This window comes from Stegostoma tigrinum, chromosome 25 (assembly GCF_030684315.1).
Source record: "Stegostoma tigrinum isolate sSteTig4 chromosome 25, sSteTig4.hap1, whole genome shotgun sequence".
NCBI classification, from domain to species: domain Eukaryota; kingdom Metazoa; phylum Chordata; class Chondrichthyes; order Orectolobiformes; family Stegostomatidae; genus Stegostoma; species Stegostoma tigrinum.
The window spans coordinates 48,340,786-48,366,941 of NC_081378.1; the positions used below are offsets into that span (position 1 = coordinate 48,340,786).

Here is a 26,156-nt window from a genome sequence, read left to right on the forward strand (position 1 = left end):
CAGGAGGTGTATTTTGTTTTACTTCTGCCTGGATTAGTGTTTGTAACACACTAGATACACGTGTATTAAATCACTGCTGAAAAGTATCAATTTGCAAAAAATTCAAGAACTTCATAGCAATATTTGGTCAGCATTCAGCTGCTATAAGTTGAGAAAAAATTTCAAGTGTACTAGCTTTGTGATTTGTGCATAAGTAGACTCGAGTCCTTGATTGTTTTTCTCCTCTGCAAAAAGAACTTCACATTTCCCACATTGTACTCTATTTGCCAACGTTTAAACCCAGTTTACAGAAAGTGATAAGTTGTTTGTAACTCTTACAAACTGTTTTTCCACCAACTTCTCATCTGCAAATCTGGCTATAGTTCATTCAATTTCTCCAAGCCACTTAATACTTGGTAAAAATTATGCACATCTCTTATAAATGATTGATGTTTCCATGTATTAAGCATTAAAAGAAGCAAATTCTCAGTATCACTATGTTTAATAGGCAAACAGAATGAAATGGAGGTTTCAGTTATGACCTTAGTGAATGGTGGACGCTGCTGTGCCTGCTTGGGATGCAGACAGGAAAATCAATGTTGCATCTCCATCTTGAAATGAAGACCCAGTAGTCTGAACTGGTGACCCAGTTCTAGATTTCCCCATAAAGGGGGAAAACATCTTCAGCATCTAACCTGTTAAAGTATCCACAGAATCCCACAGGTTTCAATAAAGCTTTTTGTAAACCAACATCTTCATCCTAACTTCCTAAAGGTTCCTCCTAATAACCAAAAAAAAACTGCAGCGTAGGTACACAGTCTCACTAATGTCTGAATTTTATTTAAATCATTGCGTTTGCAGTGAAGATCAACATTTCATTCACCTAATTACTGGATGTATGTGCATGCTAATTGTGTGGGGGTGTACAAAGACCCCTAGTTCCTTTTGTACAGCAGAATTCTGCTGTTTCCACGCAAGTAATATTCTGCTTTTCTCCTCCTACTGCCAAAGTGTAGACAGTCTGACTTTCTCTGCCACAGCCTGCATCCTGCAGCTGGCTAGCCATCAGGTACTGGAGATGTGAGAGCCTTTGTTCCCATTAGATTTCACCTGTAGTAATTCTGATAAGTTCCTCTTTTGCTCTGCTGGTATCATTGGCCATTTTTTAAAAAAAAAAGCAGAACTAATGTATTGACACTTTAATTACAAATTAAAACTAAATTCAGTACATTTATGTTCAAACATTGATATTGAGACAACAGATTCAAACAAAAAGTGACATTACCACACATATACATCAAGCTATTCAATAATGCTTGATAAAAATGACTGATCCTTGATACATAAAGGACCAAGTATAAATAAAATTCTATTTTCAATTTTGGATTTGTAAATAACGTGTGGATGGCCAATCTATATGTAGCCTACCATTCACGCAGATAGTTATTCATTCAACAAGCCGAGTTTAGTACTCTTAAGTGCACCCTTTTCAACACTGCTGAATGTCAGTTTTAAGATTCACAGGCTGTTAAGCACCATGCTAAGAACTGGTCAGTGCAAAAATTGTTGAAAGCTTCCAAGTTAAAGATACTGTACACAAGTTTTAAACCAAAACTAAACAGCAGTAAAATCATTTGTCTTATTTGCCAATTTACGAAGGTGTCTTTTTTTTTAAAATGCTGTGAGACTTCAAACTGCAAAAAAAAACAAACATTCAAGTCATGACATCTGTAAGTACAAATTTTATCTTAAATAATCAATTTGCAGAAAAAATGTAAAATAGATAAGCTGTTTAGTTTGAGGGAACTGACTTTAAACAGCATAACATAACCTGAGACCTCACCTTCAGTGCTGAATGTTAAGTCAGACTCTTGAGCATTTACTTGACTCAACTGATCAGCAACAAAGGGTGTACAAAACCAGGCCAGGGCGATTCCAGACACTTTGCTCCAAGGATTGTTTAGGTTCCATTGAATACCTTTGTCCTCAAAAGAAACCTGCAAATCTGTCCATTCTATCTTAACCTTGCCAGCAATGGGAGCTCCAATATGTACTGTATTGTAATCAAGACAAGTGACTTTTTAAAAAACAGGCACAAAGTTAAATCTTACTGCAACTTTTAAGTTTCCTATTGTTAGGAGCAGACAATGTGTAAGGCATGTTAAACGCCAGCAATCTTAGTTTCCATGAGGAACATAGTGGTCTTTCTTACCAGTAAGATTTATCTAACCCTATGCAAAACTGTACTAAACTGATCTTAGTGATGCTAATGCAATAATCTGGAAGATAAGTTGCAACACCCATAGCACGTTAAAGTTTGAATTGTCTAATATTCAAAAAAAACATCTATTTTTGTGCAGCAAGTGTAAGTATGGAATGTTATTCTGAATTTTAAGCTTTATTTTGGTCTTTTGTTTAAAAAGGATTCAGAGATCAGTTCTCAAAAAAGGGATATTAAACAATATACATTAAGTTGTTATCTGTTGAAATTCTTAATCATTTTATAGAAATAAAACCCTGTTAACAAAGTTTCATGTATGCACAATTGAATGCATCTTAAAAAAACAGTATTCAAGTCGTCAAAAAAATAGTTTATTGCACTAACTCATGACTCTGGTACTTCTTATGGTTGTCAAGACTGATCCAAATTCACATCGACTCTGCAGATAGGGCAACTCGAGTTTCCCTGCAGGATAGAAACCATTGAGCTTTGAATTAAATCTTGTAACACTACCAACTATTACTATCACCAAACTGAACAGATTTTAAAGCCCATCTTAGTGCATCTTGCACGTTAAATTGCTTCTGTAACAAGAGTTCTTTAAAGGACAGTTTTAAAGTGGAAATTGATCAAATGGGGGTCAAGTATAGGAATTCCACTTACAAAGAATCCAGTTCAAAAAATGTAAGCGTACCAAGTGCGACTGGCTATAATGTCAGTCTTCCTTAGCGTCTAAGGTGGTGCTGGAGAGCTGAATTGCAAACATTACATCTTTGTACAAAAAAAGGGGGTGCAAGGATAAGCCCAATAAAAGGCACCAGTTTAAATTCCAGTGGTTGATGATGTACTTCTAGAAACAATTATTTGGAATAGAAGTATAGTCACATGGATAATTACAAATATCAATTATACAGGAACAGCATGGATTTTGTAACGGAAAATCATGTTTAACTTTAAGAAATATTTTGTTAGAAACATGAACAGACAAGAGTGTATGTTGGAGCAACTAGGATGTGTGCGCCAGTCATTAAAAGTGGCAGGACAAATGAAGTAAGCAGTTCATAAAGCATTAATCTGGGCTTTATTAAATAAAAACGGGTTTACAGTGAGACTCAGACACTGGTTTGACCTCAGCTTGAGTACTGTGTAAATACCTGCATGGCAGTATACTTAAAGCATTTAGATGATCATTTGATTAGAAGTTATATACAGGGTTACAGCCTCAAGACCTGTGGAGACATGGGCCAAATTGCCTTCTTCAGGACCATCACAATTGCAATGGAATCAAAACTAGCTGCTGAATCTCAAAAGTTTACATTTACTAGGTTCAAACAAGTCCTTAAAATACACACTTACATTTTAATTGGTTTCTACATAAATTTCAGATTTTAAGTTTAAAAAGGATGTTAACTCTTTCACCCAATTGATTTTAGGTTCAGAAAAAGCAAGTTTTCATCTGACAGTAGCTAATTAGTGACTTTATATCCTCAGCAACCACTAATTCAAGAAAGTGCTTTACACATGCAGTACCTTGCAATTAAAATCTTGACTCTGCAGTGTTTATATTTTCTGCTGTCTATACTGTTTAACCTCAAATGGACCCAGCCTCTACCCAGCCACCAATGCCAGAGCATTTCTTTTGCTAAATACCTTTAACCAGCGGTCAATACATTTTCTGTGATAATCATGAAGACATGGCAAGATCCTCAACTTCTCTTGAGGCATGTAGTCATTGAAGCAGATATGACACCTGATGAGATTAACGTGAGGAATGTTTTACTAATGCACATCTCAACTCAGAAAAATTGCACTTATGTCATTTATGAAAGCAAACAAATCAAACTACCAAAACCACACAAATTAATTACACTGAATAAAACTTTGGGATAATGCAGAAATGCTGAACATCGCATTGCTAGTTCAAGAGAAGTCTCCAATGTAAATTCGGGGAGTTGGGACTAAACTAATCACTGTTTGCACTAAGCAGGATGCCACAAATAGTATAAGATAATTATCTATATTAGGGGAGATCGATTGACAGTCAAATGTCATCAAGAGCAAGGAACTCTTGTGCTTTTCTAAATCTATTTCACATGGCTGGATTGGATTGTAAACAGCTCTAAAGAGGCAGATGCTATTTGGCTACACAGTTTTCTGAAAACAAACATTAGCCTAGATTATGTTCAAGTCTCTGGATAAGTCTCAAACATTTGGTTGCCAACCATACCTTTGACATCCTTAAGTTAACTTGGAGACATGACAGGGTAATAAAGGCTCAAGTTTGTCTGCTCAATTAAAAGGACAATATTTTGACCAAAGAGCATTGCCAGGGAGAATAAAGTAGCAGATATTTAAATATTAAGAGATTAAATACATTTCACCAGAAACGTGAAGGCACAAAGATTGGTACTTGATTAACACAAAGAAATAAATAATGGGTGTTTAATGCTACACAGGAAAGAAAAAAAGTCCTGCCACAAGCAAAGCAGAAAAAGATACAAAAAATAAATAATCAAAAAACAAAACAGCAAAATTAAAGATGAAAATGGAATGAACTAAGGGTGTCAATACTGATGGATTAAAGACCCATGCTATTATGCATATCATTATCAGTATATTCAGGTATACAAATGGAAAATAAGTGTGATAATTAATAAGAACTAATCACAATTTAATAAACAAAACATGACTTGTAGATCACAGTTTTAACTTAGTCTTGAAAATAATTAAGGATCCACAAGAGCTGAAATCAGGTAAAGGATTCCAATGGAGAAAAAAACCTACACTGCTGTCCAACCCAGCAGCAAGTCTTTACAGCTATTGCCTCCGCTCTTTGATTTCAAGTATCTCATGACATCGGAGTTCGTCCAAGAAAAATTAAGTGAAATTCACAGCTGACCTTTGAGAAATCTGCATGAGAAGAGCTCACAGCAGGGGAGCAGGAAAGTGGCTTTTTAAAAGTGCAATTTTACTGTTTATTTTGTAAAGCTGAGTGGAGTGGGTTCTTTGATTATATGTTTTATTATAATCTATCTTGATTAAACTCAAAACTATAAAACATAGGTACTAAATTAGCCTGGAGCAGTGGTTTTTTTTGAAAAAGAGAACAGTAAGACTGCTATTTTCTGGATCTGTAGATTGTTAAGATGCAAAGATGGCCTTTAGTCAAGTGAGCTGCTCTTCCTGTCAGATGTGGAGATTAGGGAGAGTTTCCATATTACTGATAATTATGTCTGCAGGAAGTGTGGCTGTGACTCCGATCGGATCACATGGATCAGTTGGAGCAGCAGTTAGAGGTAATGGGGAATTAACAGAAGGCAGGGACTGTGATGGACAGATGCTGTAGGAAGGGAGAAAAACCAAATATATAGTCAGGTGGATGGGTTACTGCCAGGAAAGTTAGGAGAGAACATTTCCACCATTTGGTCGAATTAGTAACAAGGAGACACACCAGATTACCACACAAGTGTTCCCTTATCATCCACTGCAAGAATATCAGAAAGCAGAATACTGCATTGTTAAGGATCCAATATAGGTAACAATTTAAAAATTGAGCGTTTGAAAAGCAAGGTGTACGAAAGCAAATGTTCAGCTCCATTTGAAGAGCTGGAAGCAAAAAGGTTGAGGGAACCAATGGCTTTTGCTCCCATCTTCAATACTCAATGTATTTAATCAGGGGTCAAACCTTCCACCTGATGAGAAAATAAAGCCAATTTAAATCAAGTTAACAAGATATACAAGCTCGACTGATGATAAAAACATTAAAAAGGATGTTCCTGCATCAGAAACTGGTTTTCATTGAATCTCAACTGAGTCAACATCATTCATTTCAGGGATAAGTCTTCAGCAATGCATGCTATCCAAACTGGATCAGTAATCTAAAGACCCATGCTAATTCCCATAGCATTCAGATGCTGGAATTTGAAATGAGTCACTAAAAACCTTGAAATTATCAGCCAATCCAGTGGCAAACATGAAACTATTGCTGTCCCATGTAAAATGAGACTGTTGTTCTCTTAACCACCCTCTGAAATAGCTTAGTAAGTCTGTATTGAACCGCTACAATAAGTCCACTGAAAAGAATGTCAGATAGATCACCTGACATCAGCCAAGGCATGGAAACAATAGTAAATCCAGCCTTGATCATGCAGTCTTCCTTAATATCTGGGACTTGTGCAAACATTGGCAGAATTGTCCCACTGAACCATGTAAGGCTGTTGCTTGGCTGGTTTTACTCAGATTCATACTTCACAAATTCCCAAATGCCACTCCCTCCGTCCTTGCTATGGATTTGTCCTGTTGGTACATACGTACAGACATGAGAGGGGATGACGGAGTGGCAGGCACCCAGTCAGGAGGGAGCTGCCATTGGAGTCGTCAACATTGCAGTAGGAATTCAAGGTTCTGGATTCATCAAGTAAAACGTGGCAAGAGAAATCCTCTGCTGGGTGAAGTCTTTTTGCAATTGTGCAAAGTGCTGGTGAGACCACATCTGGAACACTAAGCAGTTCTGCCCCCTTTAAAAGGGAAGATATCATTTCATTGGAGGCAGTTCAGAGAAAGTTCACTTGGATGATTCCCTAGTCTTATGAGCAAAGCTTAAAGAGGTCAGGATTTTACTCCAAGGAGTTCAGAAGAATACGATGAGCTCATTGAAACATAGAATTCTTAAGGGACTTGACAGAGTAAATACTGAGAGGATGTCCCATCAGGAGAAACAGTCTCGGACCAGACGCCACGGAGAATGAAGGGGTACCAATTTAAGACAGAGATAGCATCATGAAGAGGAATTTCTTTGGAACTCTTCACTGCTGAGGGCTGTTGAGGCTGAGTCCTTGTGCATATTTAAGACTGAGCTAGATAGGTTCTTGATCAGGAGAATGAAGGGTTACAGGGAAAGGGCAGTGAGAAAGATTGGATCAGCCACAATCTTGATAATTGGTGGACAGGCTCAAAAAAGGAATAAAAGCCTATTCCTGTTGTTATAGTACCTGCATGCTCAAATAGAGGCAGCATATGCTAGACAGGGCCAATGTATCCCATAGACAAATGATCTGACCTCAGCTCCCTAGCCCTGCCATGTGCAGACATAGATAGGAATGGACAATTAGATAGCAGGAAGCAGATATTCCTATCCTCAACAATGCAGCGCTAAGCACATCAGGCAGAACACTAAAAACAAATGCATCCATTCTTCAGCCAGAAGTGCCAAGAGCATGCCACTTCCTGAGTTCCCCAACCTCATTGGTGCCAGTCATCTGCCAATGCTACTGAGCATGTACCCAAAAACTGAAGCCTATGGGCCCTGATGACATTCTGGCAAAAGTACTGAAGTCTTGAGCTCCAGAACTAGCCACACTCAAGTCAAGCTGTTCCAGTTTAACTACAACTCTGATGGGTATATGCCAATGCAGAACCCTGGCCAATTACCACCCAAACTGTGGAAAAGAGTCATGGACAATATCAACTACACTTGCTCAGTTTGAACCTGCTCGCTAACACTCAGTTGTTTCACTTGTGTTAGTGCTACTTGGCCACTGATGCCATTATGTTGTAAGCATGGGCAAAAAGAGCAGAATCTCAGAACTGACAGGAGTGTGACTGCCCTGAGTACTTAAAATAGCATTTGACAAAGTATGACATCAAGGAATCTGAGTGAAACGAATGTCAAATGGTAATTGAGTAGATAGCTTTCTGCTGAGCAGCAAGTAACAGCCAACCATTCCAAGAAGTGGCAGGCAGTGATTTTTTTCAAAAATTCACTCATGGGGCATGGCCATTGTTGGCAGGGCCTGACCCTAGTTACCAGAGGTGGTGGTAAGTCGCATTTTTGGGCTGCTACAGTTCACAGGCTGTAGGTTGAACCACAATGCCATTAGGGAAAGATTTCCAGGATTTTGACTTAATGACAATGAAGTGGTGATATTTTCCCAAGTCAGGACAATGAACGGTTTGGAGCTGATGTTCCCATCTGCTGCCCTTGTCCTTCTAGAGATAAGAGTCATTGTAGGTTTGGAAAATGCTGCCTTAGGGTCTTTAATGAACTTCTGTATCCAAGAACAAATACCACTCCATGACAGTCGTGTACATTCCAATAACGATCACCCACCAATGTCATGTGGAGGATGACCATTGACAACAGGTCAGAATTTCTGAATAAATAGTTCACTTGTCTCACCAAATACTAGTCCATCAACAAAAGGTGCAAATCAAGAGAGTGTGATGGAATGTTCTCCTACTTTCTTGAACAGATACTGTTCTAACACTCAGTTCAACATCATCCAGGATGAAAGCAGTCCATTTGATTAGCACCCCATCCACTGACTCTCATTGTGCAGTCTACAAGTCACTGCAGTAATTCACCCAGGCTCCTCAACAGCATCGAACAAACCTGTGTCCTCCACCACAAAGATGAACACGTATGTGAACGCAATCTGCAAGTTACCCCTCCAAGAAATGTCTGAAATCGGAACCATATAATTATTTCTGCACTGTTGCTGGATCAAAATCTCACACCCACTGGTGGTTTGGAAAGGGATTCTATCTACATCTTGAAAACTGCCGGGGTACAAAGCAGAACCTACCACAACTTCAAGGTGAGTCAGTGATGACCAATAAACATTGGCCTAACACCAGCTACATCCATGAATGGATCAGGCAGGCAGTTTTCTTCCCCCCCCCCCCCCCCCCACTTTTTCCAACTTAGAATCGGAAAAGCTTAAAATTAAAAGCTAAATGCTAGTACAAGCCAAAAGCAAGAACAAATTTTTACTTACTGTGTCTTTTCAGCAGCATGTGCTGGATCAAATAACTTGACTGGCAAACAGTTAATCTCAGCACTACTGAGTTTTCTCTGTGCAACAGCTGAACCCTGCCTTTCTTCATAAGCCAAGAGTTCCTGGGTTTAAAAAACATTATTGTACTTTTTAAATGTAAAGACAGCTGCTGAAAACTAGACAGATTTATAGTTTGTCAAACATGTTGGATGCAGTCTTATGGGTGTTCAGTATTAAAAAGGCTTCTTGATGCTGGTATTGCTAGCCTCCAATATTTCACACTGAAAATGCAGTGAAAACAAAAGAAATGCATCTACTCACCTCATAGTCATTACCATCATTTATACTTTCATCTAAATACACAGAAGTATGCTGATGCCGGTTATGTCTTCTGGGTCTCCTGCTTCTACCTAAACATTGGGGATAAAAAAATAGATTTTGTTATTTGGGAATAATGCAGTTTTTAAAATAATCAAAAATATTTTGCTTTCAAGTCACTTTGGTTGTGTCAAAAGCCTCAGCTAGAAGGAGGTCTGGGCAGAACACACTAGTCAAACTGCAATGTGACTAACGGTGTGAAAACGTGTGCAACAATACACAGAGGCAGAGGAATTTGCAACAAGTTTGAGGACAACTGAATTTTTTTTTTAAAAAAAGATTATGAATGGGTGAGGTGGGGGCAGGAGGAGAAACACAACATTAACATAAGTCAGGACTAGGCCAGGGTAGCACTGGGAACAACTAGTTGAAAATTTAAAAAGGAGGAGGAGAATTCCACAAATGCTTTTGGACTATATGGTGCAAGGGGGAACTAAACAGGGAAAGAATCAGAGGACTTCCAAGCTTCTCCTCATATTACCTCACCCTTCCACACTCTTCTTCCCCCCCCCCCAACCCCCACACCAGAGCTACCAGCCCCAGCCCAGTATGTGAGCCCTCTTCCCTCAGGGATGTACCTCTCCCTGGATTGGACCCCACTGCAAATGTTCATACATCATTATGTAGCATTTCATGCATGAAAAATTGAGTTCAGAATAGTACGCATTAGTGCTCCCAAATAGGCACACGAGCCCTTGTCCGCAGTTACAGGTGTCAGCATATATTGCTTTTATTAAAAAAAAGTGTAAATCAAGCCATGGATAAGATCCAGGATTTTCTGTCACGTAAGCATATTGATATCCATCAAGTACACACTTACCACTTGTCTCATTGAAAAATCTTTGAAGATCAAGAACAGGGTCAATTCTCTCAGGACTCAACATTCCACTTTGGTACTGAAACTCAGTACATCCAGGCTTCCCACAATATCCAATGTCTGAGGAAGCTAATAAACCCGCATATTCTGAACACCCAGGCAATCCACAAAATTCATGGGAATTTTCCATTGTCTGTAAAAGAATAACTTTTGTTACTGCACTTTTAAAGTGAAAAGACCATTTCTTTACTGAACCTTCCAGACGTATAGACAAAAGATGCCATTTGCTCAGTGCTGGGTGATATTCACCTCAGATGTAGGCAGGAAAGCTAACTGGCCAGAAAGTGTGGTTATACAAATAGTAACTTAGAAGTCTGTAGATCAGTGAACTTTTCACACAGTCAGGAAGAGATCACCCGAGTGAGAGATTGTCTAAGTAGAGAGTTTGGAGACAGAGTGGGAATTCAGTTCAGAGGGAAAATAGTGTTTTGCATGCTTTTTTGGCTCAGTTTCAAAGATTCTGCTCAAAACAGGATAAATTGAAGCCTAGGATCAGGGCCCAGCAAAAAGTGACATAAGTCATTGACCAATGATAGCTACTAATTTGATGGTTACAGGCCACTTTCAGATTAAAAAGTAAACAGGAGAAATATTTGCAGACTAATTAAAAGGCCAGTCTGAAACTTAAATAAAATTTAAATATTAATTAAGTAAGAGATACCCTGGGTCAGGCAATGTGTTGTAACTGCATAACTGAGCACTGATGGGCCCATTGTAATTTGTAGTGACTACATCTGTAGTAAATATCCATAATGAGGGTCAGAGTACCTAGAATCCCTACAATGTGGAAGCAGGTTAACAAGTCCACACCCACCCTCTGAACAGCATTCCACCCAGACCCATCCCCACAACCATGCATGTCACATGGCTAACACACCTAACCTACACATCCCTGAATAACTATGGGTAATTTAGCATGGCCAATCCACCTAACTTACACATCTTTGGACTGAGAGAAAACTGGGCCACCTGGTGGAAATCCACACAGGCAGACAGTCACCTAAGGGTGGAGCTGAACCCAGGTCCCTGGTGCTGAGGAGGCTGTCCAAATCACTAAGCCACCGTGCCACCATAGAAAGTTTATTTCTGACAATCTGAAATGTCTGTTGCTCAATAGCCCTTTCACACCGACAGAAGTTCTTAATTTCTAAAAAAACCACACAGTCATCTGTTTCAGTATTTTTGATAGTTGATAGAGAGATCCCAGGAAGTACTGCTAAAGGGCCCTTGGCCCTTAAACTTGTCTAAGATTCTTGTCCCCTTGGATGAGAGCAGGAACTGTAGGGAGGAATAAGCAAATTGACCACAGCATCATACCACAGGGAGTCATTTGGGGTGAGGGTGGGGAAAGCATGCAGAAAAGAGAAATGTAGCTGTAATCAGGGAAAGCACAGAGGGGATTAGATACTCTACTGTGGCCAGAATAGAGAGAGTCCTGAAGGCTGTGTTGCCTCAGTGCCTAGGTTCAGGATCTCTCATCTGGCCTGACAGGAATTGAGGTGGAAGGGCAAGATTCACGTAGGTACGATGATATAGGTTTTTTTCATATATAAAAAAAGTTTCTGCTGAGGGAATAAGCAGCTAGGGATTAATTTTAAAAAGTAGAACTAAAAAAGCAGTAATCTCTGGATTACTATGGAGCCAACAATAAATTAGCATAGGGTCAACAAGGTTAAACAAGGAAACGTGGGACTCAAAGACTGCTGTAAGAGAAACAAACCATGAGACATTGGGACCAATGTGGAAGGACAGCTGTTCTGATAGGAAAGGTTCCACCTGAATCATGTTGTGACCAGAGTCCTGGCAAACTTAACTAGGGCTATAGATCAGGTTTTAATTTTAAATAGTGGCTAGGGGGTTTAATTACATGGAGACAGTATTGAAAGAGAGATCAGGAATCTAACTTCAGGCACAGCAGTAGATGAGGGGACAGTCAATGCAGGACAGAGTGTGTTGTACTTAAATGCTCACAGTAAATAAAGCATAAGCACAGTTTGAAATGGGCAATTATGTCATGGGTATCACAGACGTGGCTGCAAGAGGACCAGGGCAGGGGAGACAAGTTATCCAGGGGTACGCATTCTATCAAAAACAGAAGAAAAAAAAGCACAGATGAGCAGGAGCGTGAGATTGCCTTGTGAGCAAATAAGTAGCACAGAGGGATATAGAAAGTCAGAAGGTAGAGAATTGGTGTGGGTAGAGTTGAGGAACCATAAAAAAAGACAAGGACTGGGTTGGGAGTTGTGTATTGGCTTCCTAGCTATATCAGGTTATGGGGAAGGTGATGAAATCAGGAGTTGGAAAAGGCTTCTAAAAAAGGTATTATTACAACAATCACGGAGGACTTCAACATGCAGGTGGACTGGGAAAAATCAGGGTTGATAGTGGATCTTAGAGAAAAAAGGAATTCATGTAATGTCGGCAGGATTGCTCCCAAAACAAAAAACAAACAGCATGTGATAAAGTCTACTAGGGAACAGGCAATTCTGGATCTGGTTACACGTAATGAGGCAGGCTTGATTACAGAGTGGAAAGCAAAAGAGGAACTCCGAGGGGACAGTGACCCTCACAACAGAATTCACCCTGTCGTTTGAGGGGGGACCATGGTTGTCAAAGTCAGGGACAACAATAAGAGCAGATAGGAAACTCCAGGCAACGTGGTGAAGAATAGTGGCAAGCTACAGGACTGGGAAACCTTTTAAAAAGAGGATAACTTAAAGCAAGAGATAATGGGAACTGCAGATGCTGGATGAACACAGCAGGCCAAGCAGCATCTCAGGAGCACAAAAGCTGACATTTCAGGCCTAGACCCTTCAGACAGGGGGATGGGGAGAGGGTTCTGGAATAACTAGGGAGATGGTGGGTGGGAGGGCAAAGAAGAGGCGGCAGACCGAAGATGGAGAGAAAAGAAGATAGGTGAAGAGGAGAGTATAGGTGGGGAGCGGATAGGTCAAGGAGGTGGGATGAGGTTAGTAGGTAGGAAATGGAGGTGTGGCTTGAGATGGAAGGAAGGGATAGGTGAGAGGAAGAACAGGTTAGGAGGCGGGGACAAACTGGGCTGGTTTTGGGATGGGGGGGGGGGGGGGGGGGGTGAGAGAAGAAGGGAGATCTTGAAGCTTGTGAAGTCCACGTTGATACCATTGGGCTGCAGGGTTCCCAAGCAGAATATATGAGTTGCTGTTCCTGCAACCTTTGGGTGGCATCATTGTGGCACTGCAGGAGGCCCATGATGGACATGTCATCTAAAGAGGGGGAGGGGGAAAAGAGTTAAAATGGTTCGCAACTGGGAGGTGCAGTTGTTTATTGTGAACAGAGAGGTGTTCTGCAAAGCGGTCCCCAAGCATCCGCTTGATTTCTCTGCCCAGCCCGTCCCCTCCCCCCAGTGCATCCCAAAACCAGCCCAGCTTGTCCCCGTCTCCCTAACCTGTTATTCCTCTCACCTATCCCTTCCTCCCACCTCCATTTCCTACCTACTAACCTCATCCCGCCTCCTTGGCCTGTCCGTCTTCCCTGGACTGAACTATCTTCTCCCTACCTATATTCTCTTCTCCACCTCCCCCCCTCTCCCTATTTATTCCAGAACCTTCTCCCCATCCCCCTCTCTGAAGAAGGGTCTAAGCCCAAAACGTCAGCTTTTGTGCTCCTGAGATGCTGCTTGGCCTGCTGTGTTCATCCAGCTCCACACTTGTCTTGAATAACTTAAAGCAATATTGGGGGGTGTCAGAATATGATCGCAAGTTTTTTTAATAGATTTTTTTTCCCCCAAAAAAAACAACAAAAAAAGGTAAGATTGTATGCATCCTAACCCTCATTGTGGATTGGTTACTACAAAGAACACTGCAGCCCATCAGCATTCAATTATGCAGTTATAACATGTTGCCTCTCATTAAATTCTGTACTGGCCTTTAATTAGCAGTCTGCAGATATCTGAAAGTAGCCTATAATCATCAAGTTAGTAGCTATTGTTGGTAAGACTTTAGAATCCATTATTAATAAAATGGACATGACTGCAGAAGACTTGGAACTGTATTGTAAAAGAGGGCTGATTAAGTACAGTTTCAGGAGGTCACGTTTGATGAACATTAGAATTGAGGTGGTAACATGCAAATTAGACAAAAGGAGAACCAGTGGACATGAATTGTTTGGATAACCAGAAAGCTTCTGACAAGGTGCTGCACAGGGAGCTACTAAAAGACAGAACCCATGGCGTTGAGGGCAAAGTACTAGTACGGATAGAGGATTTGTCAAGTGGTAGAAGGAACAGAGTAGGAACACCAATTGCCGCATAAAGGTATGGAGGCCCAATCATTGTGTCATTAAAACACAAGTAGATTCTAAATAGTAAGGGGATTGAGGATTACAGGTAAAAAATAGGAGAATGGAGTTGAGAAACGTATCAGCCACGATCAAAAGGCAGAGCAACCTGATGGACTGAGTGGTTTAGTTCTGTTCGTGTGGTCTTATGCTGGAAATCTAAAGCCAAAAATGCTGAAGAAACTCAATGGATCTAGCAACTAAACGGTCATACTGACATGAAATGTTAACTCTGTTCTGTCTACAAAGAACAAGACTATTAACATAGATCTTACAGTACACATAAGGATGCCACATTTATCTCTTACTCAGGACTATCCAGCAAAGTGTTGTTTAATTGCAGAAACATATTTAATGTTGGTGATTTGCAATATTTGGAATCATGGTGGTTTTGCACCTCAAGATCATTGGCTGTTGACAACAAACAAGGTAAAGGGGAATGCTGTTTGATGCAAACTTCTCGTCTTTGGGAAGTACACAGTCTATGGAACTGGCATTACAAGTACTGTGGAATTTCAGGGCCAATGATTACCCAAAGACTCACGGCACCAGTTTGAATTCAAAATGGGCGACAGCCATAGCACATTCATCTCTCAGGGCAGTGCCTTGAGTAAAGCCAGCCTGCATGGTTTAAAGTTTAAATAAAGCATGGCTGTCACTTGTCATTAATGGGTGCATTTCTTATGGCATCACTTAGAATCCTCTTGTCAACTAAACAGCACTCATCTAATGCAGTGCAAGTGATTTTTCCCCTTGAATTAGTATTCAAGAATTGCCCTGATAAGCACAAGACATAGGATTTGCCAACATTTTCCAGCAGTATTAAAACTGGGTTAGCTGAAGCAGAATAGCTGTAGGGGCCAGAATTAAAACACTGTCTGCAGAATAATGAATTCTTCACATTCTCCTAGGACAGAGAAGAGGTGTCTTTTACTCACCGAGTTAGTTCTTGTATGTTCAGAGTGTTGCTGAGCTTCTCTGTCAAACTGCGCCTGCCAAAACAGATAACTTAACTCAAATCAGAACACAAGCAGAAAGGCTCTTGTGGTACAGCGGTTATGCCCCTATTTCTGAATCATGTCCCACCTGCCCTATAGATTGGTGTCGAAGTTGGTTGGAAAATATCTAGAACAAAAACAAAAAAAAGCAGATAACTCCAGGAGCACAGGCAGACAGATGTGGAGAATTAATTTTAAGGAACAAAGGAATGAAGTTGTGTTTAGGGCATCAATTGCTTAGTTACGAAGCAAATGGAACAATTTCAAATCAGTGAAAATGCTGGATTAGATAGAGGTCAAAAAAAGTTCACTGCTACAGTACAAGAACAAAGCCAAACCAAATAGACAGCTCAAGAACTGCACAGGCAAGAGAAACTGAATCCTTCTATATGCTTTGTACAATTTTGTAATCTGACAATTTGTTTCAAACATTACTACACAAGTTTTAAAGTGACAATGAACGTATGCTATTTATATTTTTAGTGATACCACAGAGCAAACTGCTCTACACCATTGGGTTATGGTGACTCAGTGGGTTTAGCACCAAATTATGGATTTTTTTCACTTTCACTGTGGTTTAGGGATTATATTCTGCAATTTAGAATTCTGCCAAAACCATCAATTGAAGAGCTGATACTCTTGGAACACCGGAGATCTGATATCTATTTCTACAGAAATGCAAAGTAATTAGAAACCTAGAAATCTTAGGCTGGATAAACCAGGGTGTTTTTCAATGGAGCATGGAAAGATGACCAGTGAGGGTTATAAAATCATGAGGAGCACAGGTAAAGTGAATAGCAAGAAGTCTGTTCCTTAGGGTTGGGGCGGGAGGGGGTCAAAACGAGAGAGAGAGAAATGCCCTGTGGGGCAACTTTTTCCACACAGGGTGGTTTATATGTGGAATGAACTGCCAGAGAGAAAGTGGTAGATGCAGGTACAGTTACAACATTTAAACAGGTACATAAATAAGAAGTGTTAAAGAAGGATATGGGCCAAAACAGGACAAGTATAGTTTGGGAATCCTGGTCAGCGTGGACAAACTGGACTGAAGAGTCTGTTTCTGTGCTATATGACAGACTCCAAGTAGCTATTCACATACCTGAAGCTGTCTAGCAAATGCTTCATCCTCTTCAAGTTGTGCAAAACGAACAAACCTATCAGTCGAGTCATCGTCATCATCAACCACAATTATCGGTGGCTCCCATTTCCATTGATCTCTTGAGGGCACTTAAAAACAATTAAATTAACAGATGGAAACATAACAGTAACTACACCTTCAGCTTTAAGGAACTTGTCCAGGACAGTGTTATTAGAAGTGCAGTGAACTATAACTTCAAGCCAAATGAAATCTCAAAATGACTGGGGGGAAATGCTGTATAGTGATACCACTTAATTTGCATTCAATAAGTGACATAACAATTCTAATTGCAGTAGTGTATTGCAATCATTATAGTACCAGGTGAACACCATAGACATGAATACATATTCCATAATTGGGACTGTTAACCTGGTTCAATCATGGAGTTCTGGCAAACAGGAGTATCAGGGGTTCTGTTCAAAGCTGGCTCTGAAGAACTTGGACCAGTGTAAAGTAATATGCAGGTGTTAAATAAAAGCATGACTTGGTGATAGGATACCAGTTTTTGGAGTTATTTCCTGACATGGCTATTCTGTGCAACTCGTGACTCCAATTTACTAGCTTCATTAGATAGTAAGATAGGTGGCATTGTAACTGGAGGTTGGAAGAACACAGCAGGCCAGGCAGCATCTGGAGAAAAGCAGCAGTCAACATTTTAACCCTAAAGAAGGGCAGTAGCCAAAATATTGACTGCTCTTTCCCTCCAGATGTTGACTGGCCTGCTGCGTTCTTCCAGTCTCCTGTTTGTCTACCTTGGATTCCAGCATCTGCAGTTTGTCTCTAAAGATTGTATCCTACCTTCTTAAATCAAGCTTGGAGAATTCAGTGTCTGTCTGCAGCATTTTTAAAAACAGCCAAATTATTAGGTTTACAAGGTCCCAATTAATGTAAGGCACATCAAGAAGTGCTAAATTAGAGTCACATAGCATAGAAACAGACCCTTTCGATTAAACTAGTCCATGCCTAACATGTTCCCAAATCAAGCTACTAACCCATATGTCAGCTTACTTACAACAAAGGCTCTAGCCAGAGCCGGGTATATAATACCTAGAGGGGTGCATGAAAAATTACCTACCCACAATGTGACTCCATTAACAACAAGTGACAGAATGCAACTTAGACCCCTATAATTAGATGTTGGGCACACACTTGTGCCCATTAAGACTTTTATAATCTTGGTCTGGATGAAGTGACCCCACACATCTGTATCATGGGAGTCTGAGCGCGAGAGCGAATATGGACTGGTCAACTGAAGTTTGACAAGAAAACCCAATGGATAGGGATCCAAGGCAGACAGTATTTAAAAAAAAGTTTAGATCAGTCATTATTTTACTAACTGAGAATGGATTGGAGACAATAGCCTGTTCCTGTTCAGGTTGTGTATAGTTTAAGCTTAGTCCCTTATGTCATTGTAACACCACTCGAGATTAATTACTGCAACTCCATCACTTTCATTCATCTCTTTGGTTACTCTCCTGAATCTGAATTCCTTAAAAATGTTTTCCACTATTTGTGCCAATCTTTTAGTCTATTTTTTAAACTATTCAATATTAAACAACCTTCTGTCAAACTAGATTAATTAGGTGGATAAAGGCTTGCTTTTGACTAAGCCACAATTGAATTCCATTTTATACATAATTACTGCCTCAAACATCACCTCTCACTTTTGAATTAAAAAGATCAATTTACTCAGTTTCATTTCACAGTGCTAGATTTAATATACCTTCATCCAGTTTAGTTTTCCAAGATAGATTAAATCGCTTTGACCAGTCACCAGATGATCCAACTGGAAGTTTTCATTTTAAAAAGGAAATAAAAAAAGTGTTGAATTCTGCCAATGCTAAAACAGATTCTATAAAAATCAATTGGAATTAAAGAGTTGCTTGAACAGATTAGAGACATGGAGTGAGTAGTGAAGTGGGATTAGACAAATTGGCTCAGAAATCCTGGCACAGATTTGATGGATTTAATGGTCACGTTTCTATACCAGAAACAAATCAATGTCCTTCTGCACTGAAGTACTGCTAAAAGAAACTTAACCTAAATGCCAAGTCATTGAATTAAATAAACCTTTATGGCATCAGGCAAGTCTTTAAACTTCCATACCTCAAAAAGACAGAGGAACCTACCTATTGTTTCTTCATCATCATCATCCAGGAGATCAGTCCAATCACTTGCACCATTTGCTAAGACAGTCAGTGCTGAGCCTGGAGAAGAAGCTGCACAGCTCAAAGCAGAGGCAACTGCAAATCCACCTGCACATAATTCAAAGGCAGAGGACGCTTGTGCCGAATGTATACTTAGTCTTTCTTTCAAACGTGGATTGCATACTGGAGAACTTCTTGAAGTGGAACTGCTGGCAACAGAAAAACCTTCTGAACTTGATTTTGCCCTTTTCATTGCTGGAGACGAGTGAGAGCTGGAGACAGCTGAAGGGGAATGACAACGTGAAGCCACACAGCAGTTTGTTTTAACAGAAGCAGCACTGGAATTTCTTGACATAGACAGTAGTTTTGACTCCCCAGGAGATTTTCTTGATGGCAAGTATCTTGTGGTAGCAACAGCTTTTGCAGTGCTTGATCTCGTTGAATTTGAACTTGAGAAAGGTCTATTTTCCTTTGGTTGTACAAGACTCTTCAGCAACGTGCAGGAAGAATGAGTTTTGCTATCTTCAGCAATTAGTCTTTTGGTACGTTTTTCAGGTGTCTGTGTTGCCGTACTATTTGTCATTACAAGGCACCTCTTTGGTGGACAGGTACTATTCTGTGCTACCTAGAACAGAATGCCAGAGTTCAACAAATAAATCATTTGTATAATTAATTACCTTCATGCAGAAGCATCCAGCAATAGAGCAGCCTTACTTCCTTTGCTCAAAATAGGAATAATTGAATAAAACTCCAAAGCCAAAAAAGCCAGTTTTTCCACAACCTTGAAACAGTAAGTGTTTACAGAACCTGTCCTGAAAACTAATACTCATTACATTGCAGCCTTTTTCTTTAAAACTACATTTACAAAACATACAGTCAGGACAGTTTGCAAGTCTTTTCTCTTAGCCAGGAGAGCCGGATTCAGGTCCCACCTGCTCAAAAGATGTCTAACAACATCTCCGAACAAGTTTATTAAATAAAAATATATATTTTTACAAGTTTTTTTTCCCCCCCAATCCATTTGTTTTATACATCTCACTCTGGATAGAGCAATATGTACGGAGGTTAAAAAAAGCAATACTGAAGTTGCTGGAGATTTGAAATAAAAAAAGAGTGTTGGAGAAAATCAGCAGTTCTGGCAGCATCTGTGGAGAGGGAAACAGTTAACTTTAAGTCCAAATAACATCTTCAGAAAACCATTTTGCAAAAGTCACTTCAACCTGTACAGGGGAAAACACCAACTCTATTAATTATTTGGGTTCTATGGCAAGGAGTGCCATCTAGTGTGGAAGTCAAGACCTGATGTATCAAATTCAATGATGGGAACTATCAAAATCTAAATAGAAATAAAACGCTATTCATTTGAATCAAGTGGGGAAGGATCGGTGGTGGCAAGATAGAAAGAGGAAAATAATGTACCCCCCCCCCCGCCATTTCTCACAATGGAATTAATCCAGTACTTCACCCCACCCTTTAGCTATCTTAAACTACAGTAATAAAAGGCAATATTTGTTTAACTGGGCTCTGCAATAGTGAGCAGTACACAAGAGGTGCAGTCAAGGATAGCTTTTTCAGAGCTGGGACCCAAAAAAAAAAGTGCAGTTGCCACAACATCCGGTAGTTAGAACTGACTTTCTTCCTGAGCATGGCTGAAAGACCTGAATTTACCAAAGCTATTGGTAGGCACCAGGGAAGAGCAAGCACACAAGAGATGTGTTATCTGCATTTACCCCACATGCCTCAATTATACCATGCAGTTGCAGTCCACAAGCTAATCACTACACAAATACACTTTTCCTGAAATTCTTACAGGAACTGCACTGCTTTTTATTTATGGCACCTGGTCTTGAGTTCCCCTGCCTGGTGTTGTTTGAGAATCAAAATCTCCAAGACCTCCATCAGAAATTTAGTCTCTTCTTCACATGAAGATGCCCCAGCTTGTTCAGTGTTTGTTAAATTAAACCTCAGTTCTGTTATTCTAGAAAGTAGTTTTCCCATCTTGGCCAGTATCTCTACACCCTTTAGAAAACAGGAAAGGAGGTTTAACTGGAGAGGACTGTGGATCTAACCGAGGTATGATACATCTTTTGAATTCAATCCCACTTGAAATGACTTCTGCTTTACTTGCATTGATGTCTCAAGACATTTTTCTATCAAGTTGCATGTCACATTTACATTGTGTAATGAATGATCTAACTAGATCTCAGATCTCAATGTCTCCTGCTTTCCTGGATTTTTCAGTTCTTCGTTAACTACACAATTTGATATTGCCCACAACACTAAAATTGTCATTCTGGACTTTCACCCAAGGTAGTTTCAGTTAAAAGATGAAGTAGTATCAGCCTTTACCCTGGTGAAACCTCACCTCTCATCTTTCAGTATTCAAAGAAAAGAATCACCACAAACACGTCAGTTTACAAAACCGACTAAACCAAAACGGGTCTCCATTCTTCTGTAGGTATTGTAAGGGTGACTGCTTCCCGGTGTCTGGCCAATGTAAATCTAGTGCCGCATTGAGAGTTGATTTTAATTAACAGATTCAGAGCATAGTGATGGTCAATACTGCATTGATCATGTCATCCACAAAAACCTTGATCTTTTCATATGAGACTGACATCTTGATGAATTTAAGAACAACTTCTGATGGTCCGATGCCTTATCGTGAAGTTGTTTCAAGATTACTACTTAATACCTGGGATACATTTGGCACTTCATGTCTGCACTATACAAGCCATAGTTCCAGTTTCCAAAGTATTTTCCTTTAGTGCTTGTTTTATGTCTTGAACAAACCTTCTGACGTTACTCAGGACTGGAGATGAAAGATGAACTTGAACCTGAATCAACATTCAGACCCATCAGTTTTGCTTCAATTTCCAACCTTCTCCCACCATCACTTCGTCCATCCCTAACCCTTTCCTTGACTTCAGTGTTACATTTCCGATATTCGCTAAGCCAACCAACTCCAAAATTACTACACTCACTCATCACTTCCTGCAAGGAAGCCATTTCATTCTCCCAAATTCCTTGTTGCACCTATTCTAATGATGCCACCTTTCACCAGGAAGCCTCCAACAGCTCCTATCCCCTCCCTCAGAGACTCCCACCCTCAACTTGTTGTGGTTGACAAGGCCTTCGGCTGTGCTCCAAACCAGAATGCAAAGAGAATTGGAGTAAAACAAAAAAAACCCAAAATGGTGTGGGAGGGACAGATTGAAACAACTAAATAAAGTTAAACAGTAATACAAAAATAAAAGCAAAATAAAGATACTGCTAAACAGCATGCTAGAAATACTCAGCAGATCCGGCAACATCTGTAGAGTTCAAGTCCAATCTCCAACTGCAAAGGCTTCTGGCAACAAGTACAACTCCAAGTTTGATACAGTCCATTACAAAAGCCAACTAAACATTAAGACCTATTTCTACAGAAAACAAAAGTGGCCAGTCATAAGTGGAGTTCTTTGCAACTGTGAAAAGATACAATATCCATCCTTTCCTTTCCTGCAACATTGACAGTTGATCATACTATCCCCCACCATCATCCAACCTGATGGGGCAACAATTGTCTGATTCCATTTTCTAAACCACAGCTAAACATCTTAGCAATAGGATCTCTACTTCATGCCAGTGAGCTCTCATGCTCCAAGGATGGTCCTGTCACTTACTTGCTATCCCTCAGCAACATCCTAAAATGTTTCCACGTGTACACTGACAAAATCCAATTCTTGAGGACAGAGTTCTCCATTGTCCAAAAGGTGTCAGACTGCTTGCCTGATGTCTAACTCTGACTGAGGAGAGATTGGCTCACACTATATAACAGTAAGGTTGAAACTGTTGCAGAAACCAGGATGAGAATTTCAAAAATCATGTTGGCTCTAAAGTTGGAGCCTGCAAGCAGGCATGACAGGCAAACAGACTTTATGGGACATGGACAGAACGATGAGAACCCGAGTAGGAATTAATAACAGGGAACACGAGGCAAAAATTTAAGTCAGTGACTCAGCTCATGAAGCAGAGATTAAAGAGTGCACAACATCAGGAAAAAACAAAATTAGTGTTAAAAAGGAAACATTAGCAAGAAGTATCACGAATAAAGCAGATGAGTTCAGGCCACAGAAATGACAGCATGATATTGCTACGACAGAAACGTGGCTCCAAGAGGAGCAAGGATGGTAACTCAACATGCCTGGACAGCACTTTCAGGCAGCACAGACAAAGGGGTTTTTAAAAAGGAGCATAACATTATTAGTTAAAGAATCAGTTACAACTAAATGAAGCAAAAAGTGATGCCATACGGGTTCTGTGCAAACTAGGCATAGCCACATTATCTCCATATTAAATGCCTACAGTAGACAGTTAGAGTAGCAAATAAATAGGCAACTTGGAGAGTGCAAAAACAACATAGTGGTAATTATTCAGGATTCAACAATGTGAAAGGCAAAAGGGCACAAAATTCTTGAACTGAGTTCAAGATAGCTTTTTAAACCAGTACACAAACCCAGAGGATGCAGTTCCTGATTTAAAGAAGTGAAGGCTGGGCAGACAGATGAAGCCACAGCAGATGACCACTTTCGAGACGATATTCATAATGCACAGTTATATTTTGCATTACCAAGACAGGCCAGGAAGGAAAGTTCTCAATTGGGGAAAGGCAGATTATCGGGATACAGCAACTTAAAATGGTTCAGTGGCAAATCAAGGTGTTCAAAAGTGAGGTTCTACATGGACAGTGGGGACAAGTCTCCTCCCCACCCCCAAGAAAACAGGGTTGCACTGCCAAATCTAGGTCTGAAAATGTTACACCATTATTATTTCAAAAAGATGAAGGAATAGACCATTATACAGATTGGACAGTCTAACCTCAGCAGTGTCAGACCCATAGTATGGAAAACAGCCTTTTTGTCCAAATTGGTGCTGGTCAAGTCTCATTTTACAGCATGAGCACACATGACTAGATTCACAGAAACGAAGAACTGCCGATGCTGGAGTCAGAGATAACACATGGTCGAGCTGGAGGAGCACAGCAGGCCAGGCAGCATCAAGGGGAGTAGGAAAGCTGACGTTTCGGGTCAGGACTGTTCTTCAGAAATTGGAGGGGGGCGGGGGGGGAAGCTCTGAAAATAAAAGAAAAGAAAGAGGAGGGGTGGGGCAGTGAAAGGTGAGTGCAGGTGGGCATTAGTGAGTGATGTGGGAGCAGCGGATAGGTGGAAGAGAAGACAGACGGTCAAGGGGTGGGGATGAGGGGGAGGGTTGGTCATGGGATGAGGCTGGGGGTGGGGAGATTTTGAAAAAATAGTGAAGTCCACATTTAGACCTTTGGGTTGTAGGCTCCCAAGGCAGAATGAAATGCTGCTCCTCCAGTTTCCGGGTGCTGACACTGGAAGAGGCCCAGGATGGACATGTTGCCCAGGGAGTGTGACGGGGAGCTGAAGTGGTTCATGACTGGAAGGTGTTGTCATTTACAGTGCAGGCGTTCTGCAAAGCATCTCCGAGCCTCAGCTTGGTCTCACCGATGTACAGGAGGCCACACAGGGAGCAGCAGATGCAAGAGACCACACTAGCTGATGCACAGGTGAACATCTGTTTGAAGTGGAAGTTTTTTTGGGTCCTTGGATGGAGATGAGAGGGTAAGCGTAGGGACAGGTGTAGCACTTCCTGTGGTTGCAAGAAAAGGAGCCGGGGGAGGTGGGGAGTATGGAGCTGACAAGGAAGTCACGGAGAGAGCAATCCATACGGAAGGCAAATAGGGGTGGGGAGGAAAATAAATCCTTGGTTGTGGGCTCAGATTGCAGGTGGAGGAAGTGGCAGAGAATGATGTGTTGAATCGGAGGGTTAGTGGGGTGATACATAAGAGTGGGGGATTCCTTCCTTGTTTTTCTTGCAGGGAGGGGTTGAGGGTGGAGATGCAGTCATGAGCATTTTCAACCACTGTGGGGTGTGAAGGGGGATAAAAAGAAGTTGCAATCCTTAAAATAGGAGGACATCTGGGATGTTTCGAAGTGGAATGCGTCATCTTGGGAACAGATGCAGCAGAGGAATTGAGTGGAGGATCACATTCTTGCAGGAAGGTGGGGGAGAAGAGGTGTAGTCTAGGTAGCTGTGGGAATCAGTGGGCTTGAAATAGAAGAGGGACTGTTCCACATAGCCTACAAAGAGGCAGGTATAGCTTGGACCCACGCAGGTTCCCATGGCCACCCCCTTTGTCTGTAGGAAGTGGAAGGAGTTGAAGGACTTGAAGAAGAAGTTGTTAAGGGTAAGGATGAGTTTGGTTAAGTGGATGAGGGTGTCAATGGAGGGGGACTGGTTGGGCCTGTGGGAGAGGAAGAAGCGGAGGGCTTTTAGGCCATCTGCGTGGGGAATTCATGTGTATTGGGACTGGATGTCAATGATGAAGGTGAGTGGTTGGAAAATTGGAAGCCTTGGAGAAGGTGGAGGGTGTGGGTGGTATCAAGGTTGGGAGTTCCTGGACCAGGGGAGAAAAGAGAGTTTAGGTAAGTGAAGTTTGTTTGGTGGGGCAGGAGCAGGCAGAGAAAGTGGGTTGGCTGGGACAGTCAGGTTTGTGGATTTTGGGAAGGAGATAGAAACGGGTGGTGCAGGTTTGGGGAATGATGAAGTTGGAGGCTGTGGGTGGTAGGTCACCTGAGGTGATGGATGGTTTGGGAGATGATGTTTTGATGGTCAGGGGTGGGGTCTTGGGGTAGTGTGCTGGAGGTGGCAGAAGGGGCTGTGGCTATCCCTCATCTCTTCCTCCGATACAGTCAGTCATCGATGTGGCGACGTTGCCTCATGCTCCCACAAGGCGCTTGAACAGCTCATCAACTTTACTAACACCTACTCAAACCTCAAGTTCACTTGGACTATCTCTGATGCCTCTCTCTTCTTCTTGGACCTCTGGTGTCCATCCGGAAACTGATATCTATTTTAAGCCCACCAAATCCCACAGCTACCTAGACTACACCTCATCTCACCCACTTTCCTGCAAGAAGGCGATCTTCCTACTCCCAATTCCTCTGCTTCCAAGATGAGGCATTCCACTCCCAAGCGTCCCAGATCTCCTCGTATTTCAAAGGACCACAACTCTCCACCCACCCACCCACCCCCCACCCTTCAGTGGTCAAAAATGCTCTCGACCATATCTCTGCCTTCACACCCCTACCCACAAAAGCAAAGACAGAATCCCCCTTGTCCTTATGTATCACCCCACTAACCCCTGGATTCAATGCATCATTCTCCACCACTACTGCTACCTGCAATCTGACCCCACAAACAAGGATATATTTCCATCCACTGCTCCCTGTGTGGCCTCCTCTACATCGGAGAGACCTAGCTGA

General features: G+C 41.1%; 1 protein-coding gene across 1 annotated transcript in view; it reads right to left on the minus strand.

Moving 5' to 3' along the window:
- Positions 1–744: 744 nt before the first annotated feature.
- The window catches only part of si:ch211-59o9.10 (uncharacterized protein LOC561841 homolog), a 32,822-nt gene continuing 7,410 nt past the window's right edge, over positions 745–26,156 (minus strand). The window contains exons 4-11 of the mRNA XM_059654705.1: positions 18,811–19,453; positions 16,643–16,770; positions 15,484–15,537; positions 10,175–10,364; positions 9,298–9,386; positions 8,977–9,098; positions 3,851–3,950; positions 745–2,665 (exon numbers count right to left, since the gene is read on the minus strand). Of these exons, the coding sequence (XP_059510688.1) occupies positions 2,612–2,665; positions 3,851–3,950; positions 8,977–9,098; positions 9,298–9,386; positions 10,175–10,364; positions 15,484–15,537; positions 16,643–16,770; positions 18,811–19,453 (1,380 nt within the window). The 3' untranslated portion in view covers positions 745–2,611. The remainder of the gene's footprint in view (positions 2,666–3,850; positions 3,951–8,976; positions 9,099–9,297; positions 9,387–10,174; positions 10,365–15,483; positions 15,538–16,642; positions 16,771–18,810; positions 19,454–26,156) is intronic.